The following is an 11,553-nucleotide window of genomic DNA, read 5'->3' as shown; positions in this document are numbered from 1 at the left end:
TCCTCGACGGCTCTGCTTGCGTGCGACTGCCTTGCGCATGGCGTCCACGACCCGACCTAGTTGCCCCGTCACAAGCCAACGGAGACGATCGTGAAACATATTGCGCAGGTCAATCGTAGACAGTGCGGTCGAGGGAGCAGACAACAACATGCTAGGCAAGGCCAAAATCAAAGCCCAGCACATCTCTCGCTCTTCAGCGGTATAGTCCGAGTGGACGGCAGACCAATACAGCTGGCTCAGGGTGGCAGCCATCAGCTTGGTCTCGGTGGCGTTGGATGGGTAGCGGCTGCGCTGCATCAGTGGATGCCGGGCGAGCTTGAGCAGCTCACAGACACTGACGCGAGACCCTACACACTGTTGGGGCCAAGCGCCACGCATAATCTCAAGCAGGTCGTGTCCAGCCGCATGAAACAACGCCTCGGTCGCTCGCTTCAGATTGGCACCACATCGGGAGCGATGTTGACTGATACCAGCAGCTTCGAAGAAGAGGTGACACTTGTTGCACTGGGCGACCAATTTGGCCTCCATCACCTGCTTGACCAGATCAGTGGCTTGCTCGTCGTAGGGGTGCTCGCGTAGTACATGATTGACCCAAGCTTTGCGGTCAAGGCGGGGCCCCTTGCATTTGCAAAGCCCAAATGGGCAGGCGAGGAGTTGCCTGTGGCCAGATGTCTTCAGCAGGACCTTGCGCTGGGCATCCAGAGATACGGCCATTTAAAACACAAGACACATAAAAAGGCAGTCACACATCACAACTACAAGCCATCACAGCACAAACACAATGAACACCACGGCACGCTCACATCCAACGAGACAGTGTCGGGTTGAAAAGACAACCGATCACAGAAGAAAAAGACATCATACAAAGGACTTTACACAAAAATTCAGCAAAAATACCACATTTGGATCGCCGTCTATGTCGATGACCTCCTGATGTTTGCCAGTAGCAGCCTCATCCTCGATCAGACCAAGGCTCTCCTTCAGCAAAAGTTTACCATGACTGACCTTGGTGAGATTGAGACTTATCTGGGCATGGAGTTTGCACGCAACGGTGATACCATGACCATCAAGCAGACAAAGTACATCGACGATATCTTGGCTACTTTTCACATGACCGATGCCAAGCCCGCGCCGATGCCATTGAGTCCAGGCATTTGCCTCGACAAGGGGAGTACCGACATTGACCCGTCGATCCCTTACCGTGAGCTCTTGGGCAAACTGATTTACCTCATGACTCACACTCGCCCTGACATTGCCACCGCTGTCAGCATGCTGGGCTCTTTTGCCAGCTGCTACACCGTAGAGCATTGGAACGCTGCCAAGCACCTGCTCCGCTATGTCAAGGGCACGAAGGACCTTGGTCTGACTTATCGGTCTGGCCAGCACCTTCGCCTCACGACCTACACTGATGCGAGCTTTGCTCAAGAAACTGGTCGTAAGTCTCGTGAAGGCTGCATTGTCTACCTCGCTGGTGGACCCGTGCAGTGGCGCTCCAAGCTACAGACGGTCACTGCCACGTCTACTGCTGAAGCCGAGTTTATGGCTGCTTACTCTGCGGCCAGCGAGACTATGTTTGTTGATCATTTGGTTCACGCCGTCTTCAAGCCCGTGTTGTTCAGTGACAACCAGGCGGCGATCCACATGATTACAAACGGAGCCAACTCTCCGGGCTCCAAGCACATTGCTGTCAAGTATCGCTTTGTGCAAGAGAGGTATGAACGCAACCAGCTCGATGTCCGGTTCTGCGGGACCAAGGACATGGTTGCTGACCTTCTCACCAAGCTGCTCAATGGACCGAGCCATCGTCGTTTGTGTGACATGCTCTTCCGTTTTCAGCTTGAAGGGGAGTATTAGAGGCACAATCTGAGACGGTATACTTTACCACGTTGTGTGTCCTCTGGTACTTGATGTTGTCCCACCTTGTTGTGTAACATCTGGTTGTACCATCTTGTTGTGGCATCTGTTGGTCCCAACAGATTGCTGATATCGCTTCCACCTGTCTTCAGTGTGATAGTCCATTCTCTGTCTCCACTGTGTGTGTGTGTTTCCACCTGCTATAAATGGGAGCGATCTCCCTGGATCGGTACCATTTTCCTTCTTGACCTCGGTCGTTCTACTTCCCTCCTTCTGTCTTGTTCTGTCTTGTTCCTTCGCCTTGCTTCAATCCATGTTCTCGTATGCACTTTGATTGGTTGGATACCTCTGTGACAATCGCCTTGTCCACACACATAACACTGTACTGGACATACACCTTTAATAGGCCAGCTTGGCCATGATGCAGACTTGTCGGCATCAAATGCTTTGGCAATCTGTCCTTGTTTCAGGCCGAGTCATGGACGAGCGATCTGAGGCTCTGGTCAGCCATGTTGTCTGAATGTGTACTCGCACTGGTTTAAGCAGTGGGAAAGTACTTTTCTACTTCTGGCTTTCATCCGTCCTCGATGGCTCTGCTTGCTTGCAGCTGCCTTACGTATGACGTCTGCGACCCGCCTGTCTTGTTGACCCATAATAAGAGCACAAACAATTGTGAAGCATACTGCACAATCGAGGGAGTGGACAACACCATGCGAAGCAAAGTCAAAATCCAAGCCAGCACATCTCTTGTTCTTTGGTGGAGTTGCCTGAGTCAGGAGTGAACAGCAGACCAATACAGCTGGCACAGTGTTGCAGCCATCATCTTGTTCTGTGGGGCTTCACAAAGTGTAATTCCACCTGCGTTGTCTTCTCAGAACGCCCTTCACTGTGGGCACAATTTGACTTTGCCACTGTCATTGCTTTTCGGACTTCCATATCAAGCGGGCATTTATGTTTGCTAATCAAATTCACTTGCATGTCAATGAAAGGTTGATAGCATGAATTGTTGTGAGCAACAGGCATGCGATAGGATTTTTATAACCTGACATCCACGAGTTGCAATGAAAATGCCCGCATTAAATGTACCACATAGTTGATGACAAGCGGGTCCAATCGACACCTGATATTGAGGCCTTTTCTTGTCGCGTTTTCGGCCAGCATAATATGACAAGCGGCCGATGGTGGCAGTGCCTGGCAGTCAGGTTGAAACAGCTGGTCAGCTGATACTCGAATGTCAACAGGCTTTTCATTGTTGATTGCGCACTGACCTGAGCAATGTCATGCAACTTTGCGGTCGAGCACACAAGGAAACGGCAGTTAAGCCACGGGGCATGGTTGTTTCTCAATGACGCTGGCGGCAGAAGACGACGAGTTTTGGACACACATGGCCAGGATGCAGTACCCGTTCCATCACGAGAGCACATTAGAAAATTTAAGACATGCTCTATGATGTTTTCGCTCCTCAGGTGCACGTCCTGCTCAAGAAACGCACAGCCGTGTTGGTGAATGCTAAGAGCACACGCTTCGTGTGAGTGGTCAGACACAAATCAGCGTGACATGGCTCAAACGGACAAAGTGTGAGTTCTATCTGACAGCAAGCGCAAGCAAGCAGACCGACATGAAACGAGTCGTGACTTGTGAGAATGCAAGAGGCGGGGATGTGTCTACCCGAGACGGCACTGTGGTAGAGAGTTTCATGTTCAAGTGGGGCGTTGTAAAAGGATGCAGCTGCGAAAGATGATTAAAAACGTAGGTAGTCGGTATTGACATAATTCGCTGCCTACGTATGCATACCGGCAGCAACATGGGCGAGAACGCTGCAAGAGGAGGGCGCTCAAGCGCGGTAGGAATGGGCAAACATACGCGCTTAGAGGCAAAATTCTTCCCGGCCTGAGCGTTAAGATATCGTAACTCTGGAGCATATTTTCCTTTAGCATCACACCAATTCAGCAAAAGCAAGAGAAGCAGCAAGAGAAGCAGCAAGAGAAGCAGCAAGAGAAGCAAGGATATGAGGGACGTGTGGTGGAGACAATAGATGCTGCAAAGTAAAAGTTCAAGTAGTATCAAACGCACTTGCAGCTCAAGTAGTTGATGGTTGACGAGAGCATAGCTCGCTACGGTTTCCAATGGCGCTGGGCGATGAAAAACAGTCGGGGTTGGGCTATCGTAGTCTGACGGAAGGCAGAAAATGCGAGAAGGTGTCATCAGGAGCAAAAAGGCCCCGTGTTCAAGCGCATGAATGAGTTTTTCTTCTAGCAGCAAGAGCGGTCGATTGGCTTTGACGTCTATCACAGCAAGGCCCTAACATTATCGCAAACAGGGTGAGCATGAATCGTATCCGTGCGCGTCCAAAAATGGTCAGGTGAGAAATGCAACTTACTTCACCCTCGTGAAACTGCCCATGAGCTAGAGGACGATTGGGGATATGGAGCGAGAAATGCTTGGGCGTCCAAGTCAACGACGTCAGGTTAGAGACCGTAAATGTACTCGTAACTGCGTGCCATTCGCATTCGATAATGGCATTGCGCGTCCAAAGACTGAGGAAGTGGTTGTTGCGCGCATATGCTGCTAATACTGGGCCTTGAACAGAAGCTGGTAGTGGCGTCAGTGACGTTGCGGACGAATAATGCTTCAAGTATCCAAATGCATTCTCGTAAATGAGGAACGCGGCATCTTCAGCAACCACGACATCAACCAAGTTCAGGGGGAGCTCAAGGGTCTGGGTCTCGTGCTTTGTGGATGAACAAGCAAGGAAGAAGGGTCAAGTGTCAGTCCAATCAGGTTCCACGCTGGTTCTAAACGTGCTGCTGCTGAACGAGCGGTCAAGTCAGTTACGACCAACAATCTACGCACCCCTTGAACAATCTGCAACAAGTCCAGCTGCGGTTCAAAGATGATCACGCGCTCGTCCGACGTCGGCCGCACCTGCACGCGTTGCACATTGAGATGGCCGTTCAGAGTCACCGTCATGGCGCTGACTGTTCCAAGCGGCCATGTTCCTCAAAAGCAATTTTAATTTTGCGATGACAATCGAAAATAAAATAGTTTAAATTGGAGAGGTACCAAGACGACCAACCAAAACAAGACAAGGCGCTTGACTCGACAATCACGTCGCGCGACGTATCGAGCGCGTCTGTACCCTTTCGCCGCCCCCTCTTTGTCAAGAAGCAAGTAGTCCTCGAAGGAGGAGAACGCTCACGGCTCTGATATTCAATTAGACACCTGGGCGACGTAAATTGTGCCATTGATGGTGTATAAGCATTGAACGGCGCTTCGCGCCACGTACAGGGATGGCCAGAGCGAGGGTGGCGATGAAAGGTCTAAAAGAGCCAGTCCCAAACATTGCCTGTTAGCACAGTGACCCGTACCTGCGAGCAGGATGAACACGCATGCAGCAGAAGCAAGGGGCCAGCGGTGAAGCGTGGGATCGACCAACCCATGCTCCGCGTGAATTGAAGGGTATCCGTGTCGGCCGAGGCGATGATGACAGATTCACTCGAGACGGGTTGACCGGCCAGGTGACTCACATAGACTTGACCTTGCCACACTTGAACTTGGGGGGCATTGGCCCCTTCACTGGATGGCCAGGACACAGGTGTCCGGGGCCCCCATGACAATCCATCGTCGTTACTCAGGCTGTAGGAAACCCCGTAGTGGCCCCAGGACTGTGGAAAACCCTGAGATCCCATAACCATTCGTGAATGCAAGCCGTGGTGATAAGCCGGGCATGCGTCTCATCAGGAAACCAGGATGAAACGCACCTCGTACACAGCAATCATTGTTGAGGCGTTGACTTTAGCCAAGCCCACCATGCCATCTCGCGAGTTGCTATGTGCAATTTGAACCCAGGTGGGGGCCCACACCGCTGTTTGGTTTTGCCAAGCCTCCAGACATCTGGCAGCAATGACCTGCTCCGAACTTGTGGCTGTGCATAATATGTTTGTGCGGCAGAACAAGTCGTCAGCCCTTGTGTAAGAGAATCGCAATAGGAAAACAGCTCGGAAGTCCTTGCCGTCGCAAAAAATAATGTCACGGCTTGGGCTGATGTGCCGACTATTGGTCACACCGCTCACCGTTTGCTGCTTGGCTAAAACTGACGCAGATCATGCCATTTTCACGGGTCCACAAAAATGGTTCCCAGACGGGAATGATGCCATCCGCTGGTGCGGGTGCAAGGGAGATAAACTGCCTGGCATCGGCAGAATAGGCAACCTGGATGGGCGCGTGAATTGGTGATTGATGGAAGCGGAGCATTGCGGGGTTGAATGGTGCCAGTAGCTATAGTGTAGTGAGCGCAATGAGGGCGCACCTGGATCGTGTAGCGCACACAACTATCTTGGGTGCAGTTGAAATGGTGGCGATAGGACAAGAAGAGAGTCGATCCGTCGGGTGAGACCTGAGTACAAGGAGGAAAGCTCAGCCTCAGACCCGTACGCAGGCTCTTGAATTCAATGTTTGCCCCGCACTTGGTTCATCAAGTACGTACGCCAAGATTGCAGTTTGAAAATTGTTGGCTAGGATCTGCCCGGATGCTGAGGGCCGGGCCCAAGGCGTGCCATGTCCCGTTAGCCATGCGCTCTGACAGGCTGAGCGTTGAGTTGCCCTATTCGTAGCACAGTCAATTGAGCGCCAAGAAGTCTTCGGTTGCGGCCGCGAGCAGTGTTCCATCCCTGCCAAAGAGGTCGAGGAGGTGCAGGGAGTGACAGACGCACATCGAGGCTATGCTCGTAACAAACAAGCTCGCGCGATCGAAACTCAGCGCCACGCGGGTAGCCTCCGGTCGCCACTGGTGTACCATCGCCAGCACACCAAGACAACTTGTCCGCTAACAACAGCAGCAACGGCAACCCACAAGCCCAAAGCCCTGCCCGTCTGGCCCTCCACCAGGTCCCTGCTGACCCTGCCATCCTGATCAGGACGAGCAAATCAGAAATTTGTGTTTCAAGATTCAGTTATAAACAGCAACTATAACAACTTTAACTCAATATGAAGCACAGTGGGTGTTACCTTGGATCACCAAAATTTTCAGCATTAACCTCACAAATAGCTTCCAAAACCCATTCAAGTGCTTAAAATAGGACAATGTGCTTTAAATAGGAATCTGTGTGTGTGTGTGTGTGTGTGAAGGACAGTTTAGCGCAGTCGTCCGGTGGCCAATTTGGCGGCGGCGGGGCGGCGGTTGTGCCTCCTGTCGGGCGTCTTTTTCCTCGTTGGACTTTCGCTTCGCGTCTGAAAGATCCCTTGGAGTTCTGGTATTTCCAGATCTTTGCCATTCTGGTGACGAGGGGGACGGTAGTGGCAGTGGTGTGATCGTTGGTTTCGGTTGTTGTTGGCTTGGCCCATGTGGAGTTGAAAAGTCCCCATTGTGCCCGTTGCCCAAATCAACCATCCAGGATGGCGGTGCGGTGGCAATGGCTCCTTTTGATGGCCTTCCTCAGCGGCAGCATGGTCAATGTGGGCCTCGCCACGAGTCACTCAAACGGCGACCGGCACACCTTGCCCTTGCCAGATTATCAGGAATTTTTCGACGAGCACGAGTTTAAGCAGGCCTGTCATCGCTACGGCCTTGCTGTCGATGTGCTGGCCATGGAGCCCGAAGTTTTGGGCAATTCACGCCAATTCCAACATCAGGACCACGTGTTCGAGGATGGCTCCTTTCTTGGTCCGGAAGTTGCCTTTGCTGCCTCGGCCGTTGATTTCTCTGCCTCGGTGACGTTATCCAAGCCCTCGAAAGAGCAAGACAAAGGCTTTGTCTACCGCAACGTCGATGAGGAGGGTACCGGTACCGAACACCATGCTCTGCAACTCAGTAGCGTTCCCGGCGACGACGACGTTCTCATAAGCCTTTCAAACAAGGTGAATCGCTTCGTATCCTCTTCCAGTCCCCAGTCTCAATTACCTCTGTTGCACGGTGCCGTCACTTCCATCCATCTCTTGAAGCCTGTTGTGGTCCGAGTCAGATCATGCTGTTTGTTGTCTATGCCTACACCATTGGAATGATCAACACACCCTCCTCACCCTGTCAATCACTCGCATGGGTACTTCCTAGATTTACCATGCCGGATCTGAATATCGACAGATCTTTGCTGCTGCCATCTCCTTGTGCCACGATCTCGAGACAAATGGGGAATCAGTAACCTTTTTGGGCGCCGAGGACCTTCTCATCGGTCGAGTGCGCGATATTCCCCGCGGCAGCCAACAGCACGACGTAGGCTCGACGTGCTGCGCTGTCCCTCTGCTCTGACCAGCATTAATTTATGCTTTGCAAGCCTCCAAAAGAGCTTGCGCCACCTCCTTCTGCCCTCTTGCTCATCTCCCATCACGGGTTTTTGCTTTGATGCTTTGGGCTTCGCTTTTGCTGCACAGGTGTTCGTGGGCATTATCACCGCACATCCTGTGCGCCAAATTGTTTTTGATGAAAGTGCCAATGACAAAGACATGGCCGCGCTTCGCCGAGTACGCACAGTCGATGGAATGAATCGTCCACGTGTTCTGCCCTTTTTTTTTTTTTTTTTTTTTTTTTTTTTTTTTTTTTTTTTTTGCGCGTCGTTTCACGTTCTGCACCGACTGCTTAGGTATTTGTTGGTTTACGTGAGACCTCGCTTCTTGAAGGCTTGGCACCAGGCACACAGACCCTGTTTTGGGTGGCTTTTAACGTTTTCATCCTCATAATGCTCATCATCGACATGATGGTATGTCCATGTCCAGCACTCTCAATTGTCGAACGCCCCGGTGTGCTCACTTGATACCATTGGCATGAATGAACGCACAACGCCCAGATGGGCGCAAAACGCTCAGTGGACTTGACCGAAGCCTTGACCTGGAGCGCGGTCTGGATTGGGCTCGCTCTGACCTTTTCAGCTTCGGTTTTCATTTGGCGTGGTCGTGGTCCGGCCGTACTCTGGTTAACCTCCTACCTGTTGGAAAAGTTTCTCAGCGTTGATAACCTCTTTGTGTTTTTAACCATCTTTGCCAATTTCAAAACGCCAACCAGTCAGCAACACCGCGTAAGTACTTCTTTTTGCTACTGACGCTCCTTCGCTGCTATTGTGAACGCAGCATCTCCCAGTTTTTTTTTTTTTTTTTTTTTTTTTTTTTTTTTTTTTTTTTTTTCACTCCTGTTCTTTTTGCGTGGATGGGCGTACATGTGCCTTGCAGGTCTTGACATGGGGTATTGGGACTGCCATTGTTTTGCGCGCTGGCTTCATTTTTGGCGGCGTATTGCTGGTCCAACAATTTGAATGGCTACTCTCTTTTTTCGGGATCTTCCTCATTTATGCCGGACTCAAAGCCATGCAGGAGCATTTTTCTGGTGGTATGGAGCTTGTGCCGGTGTCGTGTGCTTGTGTGCTCTAAATTCGCATTATTCATTTCGTTGGTTACTCATCTCTCCAATCGCTTTGGACTCCAATATCAGGAACCGAGGCCCATGCGAAGGGCAATGACCTGGCTAGTGATGGGGATGGCGATGCTCTGCCCATGACTCAAGGTCAAAGTGAGAGTGACCAGAACGTCATTCTTCGCCTTCTTGCCAAAGCCATGCCCATGTCTCAGACCTACGATCGAGAGGGCCGCTTCTTTGTCAAGGATTCCACTGGAACTGATGCTGGCATGGCTCTGGGTGGCGCCACGGCTGCGGGTGACTCAGTGCTGGCTCGCTTGGAACGTGTCTACATGCAAACGATCCGTTCAGGCTTGAGCTGGGTAGGATTGAGCGGCTACAAAGCCACGCCTTTATTGGCTGTGCTCTTGATTGTAGAGTCAACCGACATGATTTTTGCTGTGGACTCCATCCCGGCTGTCCTGTCAATCACGCAAGATGCCTTCATTGCTTACACGTCCAATATATTTGCCATTTTGGGGCTGCGGGCATTGTATTTTGCGCTTGCCGCGGCAATGCAGGAGTTTGAGTATCTTGGGCTCGGGCTCGGCGTCATTCTGATGTTTATTGGTGGAAAACTTCTGGGCACGCTTGTGGGCGTGCATGTGGGTGTTGAAATGACACTCATCGTCATCCTCAGCGTTCTGGGACTGGCAGTGCTAGCCTCGTACTTGCAGCCCAAAGAAAAGGCGCATTCTAGTGTGGGCCGTGTTAGCTTGAGTGAAGATGCCTCATGACGGCCACTCGACGCTCTGGGAGCGCGCAGGTAGATTTTGTGCAACATGTCTTCGGCCATCAATTGAAGCACTGGGAGACAAGCCGTCTTTTTATTTTTCAGCCCACGTATGCAGCTCGCCCACCGAGTTCAAATGGCAAACAGCACGACGCAAGCGACACAACAAACACAAAAGCGCCGTCCAAACATGGCATGCGCATCAAGGCGCAGGAGAAGGGTAATGCACCCGACTCGAGCAGATTGCTGCCAAGGCGACCAAGGCCCGTGCATCGCCTTTACATTGACACAGCCATGGCGGCACGACTCAGCTGAAAATCCGTGAGATCTGTGCCAAAGAGAGGGGGCACGCACGTTCGAGTCAAAGTTGCCGTAACACGAGCCAGAAGCTGCTGTGCCCATACATGTTCAAGTGCGGCATCATCAGAGGTCGGCATGGTCTCATCAAGTTGAAGATCAATGTCGGTCGATGCCTCACACCCAGGTACAGCTGCTTGGATGATCGGGATAAGCGGGTGGGGTGGCAGTGGTTGGTGTGGCTTCACAATAGCCAGCATGACGTCAACTCCTGTTGCCCCTAGGCCCGTTGCCAACTCAACAGGGTGGATGGTTGAAGCTGACATGATATGTAAACCACGCTCCATCACCATCTGGCCATAGCCAAGGGTTGCATTTTGGGCGTCGTCGCCATTGGAGAATACATGCTAGACAACGAGAAGCAAAGCCACGTCAGGGTATCACTGGGTCACAGCGCAGTGAATGCCAGCAAAGCGCACACTCACTTGCAACACGTGGCCGCGTACCACATGTGAGCCCGCGAGGACAACGGTGCCACCTTCGAGGGTCACGGCCGCCACCACCAGGCCAAGCGCCGCTTGGACTGAAGCTGTTGTATCAAAGCATGCATGGCAATCGTGTGCGGCATCAGTTGAAGAAAATACTACCATAGCTCGTCATGTGATCAACTCCTACGTACTCGGTAGTGGGGTCGTGGCGAGAATGCCTATGCGTATGTGGGAGACAGCCGCTGGCTGCCGTACAGGAACGCTGGTGCTTGATAGTTCCAACTGTTCGAGCAGCTGCTCCACCTATGGCAGACGAAAAATCAAGCAATACGACTGAGCTGCGATGCAAGGCAGATACAAAGCAACAAACCAAGGAGAGCGTGTTTCAAGAAAAAGCAGAGGGAGACGTACGCGTGACGTCACTTTGTTGAGGCCACCGTCCAGTTGAATGCTGGCAAAAGCACAACGATCCAAAGACACCGAGGGGTCCTCGCTCAAAAGCTGTTGAAACCGTCCGTTGTGGGTTTTCTCACAACCATGTTCAAGCATCACAACTGCCCCGGCCATTGGGTGGGCGGCATAGCTGGACAATGTGCGCATGACCAGGCTTTCGTGATCGCCCGATGAGTGCCCACAACCTTCAGTATGGGGTAGCGCCACGAATCGCGATAGGCCAGCTAGAGGATCAAACAAGAGTAAGAAAAGAGGTACAAAACAACACAACAACATCAAGACTCGCCACACACACACACACACACACACACACACACACACACACACACACACACACACACACACAC

The 11,553-nt window shown here is 51.8% G+C and overlaps 4 protein-coding genes across 4 annotated transcripts in view; 1 reads left to right on the top strand and 3 right to left on the bottom strand.

The window, feature by feature from the left end:
- The window catches only part of MONBRDRAFT_11537 (uncharacterized protein), a gene marked incomplete at both ends in the record, with an annotated part of 2,054 nt that extends 1,526 nt beyond the window's left edge, over window positions 1–528 (bottom strand). Inside the window, one exon of the mRNA XM_001749280.1 lies at window positions 57–528. Coding sequence (XP_001749332.1) covers window positions 57–528 — 472 coding nt within the window. The remainder of the gene's footprint in view (window positions 1–56) is intronic.
- Window positions 529–3,968: 3,440 nt separating this feature from the next.
- On the bottom strand, window positions 3,969–4,824 carry MONBRDRAFT_11535 (uncharacterized protein; the record flags this gene model as incomplete). Its single annotated transcript, XM_001749279.1, has 3 exons — window positions 3,969–4,025; window positions 4,235–4,585; window positions 4,708–4,824. The coding sequence occupies 3 exons, from the start codon at window positions 4,822–4,824 to the stop codon at window positions 3,969–3,971; spliced, it is 525 nt and encodes a 174-aa protein (XP_001749331.1).
- A 3,706-nt stretch (window positions 4,825–8,530) lies between these two features.
- On the top strand, window positions 8,531–10,051 carry MONBRDRAFT_38690 (uncharacterized protein). The gene is made up of 4 exons (XM_001749347.1): window positions 8,531–8,546; window positions 8,634–8,861; window positions 9,013–9,169; window positions 9,272–10,051. The coding sequence occupies exons 1-4, from the start codon at window positions 8,541–8,543 to the stop codon at window positions 9,970–9,972; spliced, it is 1,092 nt and encodes a 363-aa protein (XP_001749399.1). The 5' UTR covers window positions 8,531–8,540; the 3' UTR covers window positions 9,973–10,051.
- A 195-nt stretch (window positions 10,052–10,246) lies between these two features.
- Window positions 10,247–11,553, bottom strand: part of MONBRDRAFT_28912 (uncharacterized protein) — a gene marked incomplete at both ends in the record, with an annotated part of 5,826 nt that continues 4,519 nt past the window's right edge. Inside the window, 4 exons of the mRNA XM_001749278.1 lie at window positions 10,247–10,672; window positions 10,751–10,854; window positions 10,945–11,056; window positions 11,165–11,430. Coding sequence (XP_001749330.1) covers window positions 10,247–10,672; window positions 10,751–10,854; window positions 10,945–11,056; window positions 11,165–11,430 — 908 coding nt within the window. The remainder of the gene's footprint in view (window positions 10,673–10,750; window positions 10,855–10,944; window positions 11,057–11,164; window positions 11,431–11,553) is intronic.

This window comes from Monosiga brevicollis, genomic scaffold (genome assembly GCF_000002865.3).
Source record: "Monosiga brevicollis MX1 MONBRscaffold_29 genomic scaffold, whole genome shotgun sequence".
In the NCBI taxonomy this organism is placed as follows: domain Eukaryota; class Choanoflagellata; order Craspedida; family Salpingoecidae; genus Monosiga; species Monosiga brevicollis.
Note: the sequence above shows the minus strand (reverse complement) of the source record. Positions and strands in the feature narration are given on the sequence as shown.

Bases quoted from the DNA above. Each gene is read 5' to 3' on its own strand.
- MONBRDRAFT_38690 (XM_001749347.1), top strand. The intron at 8,862-9,012 runs GTAAGTACTTCT...TGTGCCTTGCAG, and splicing joins CAACCAGTCAGCAACACCGC to GTCTTGACATGGGGTATTGG. The intron at 9,170-9,271 runs GTATGGAGCTTG...CTCCAATATCAG, and splicing joins GCAGGAGCATTTTTCTGGTG to GAACCGAGGCCCATGCGAAG.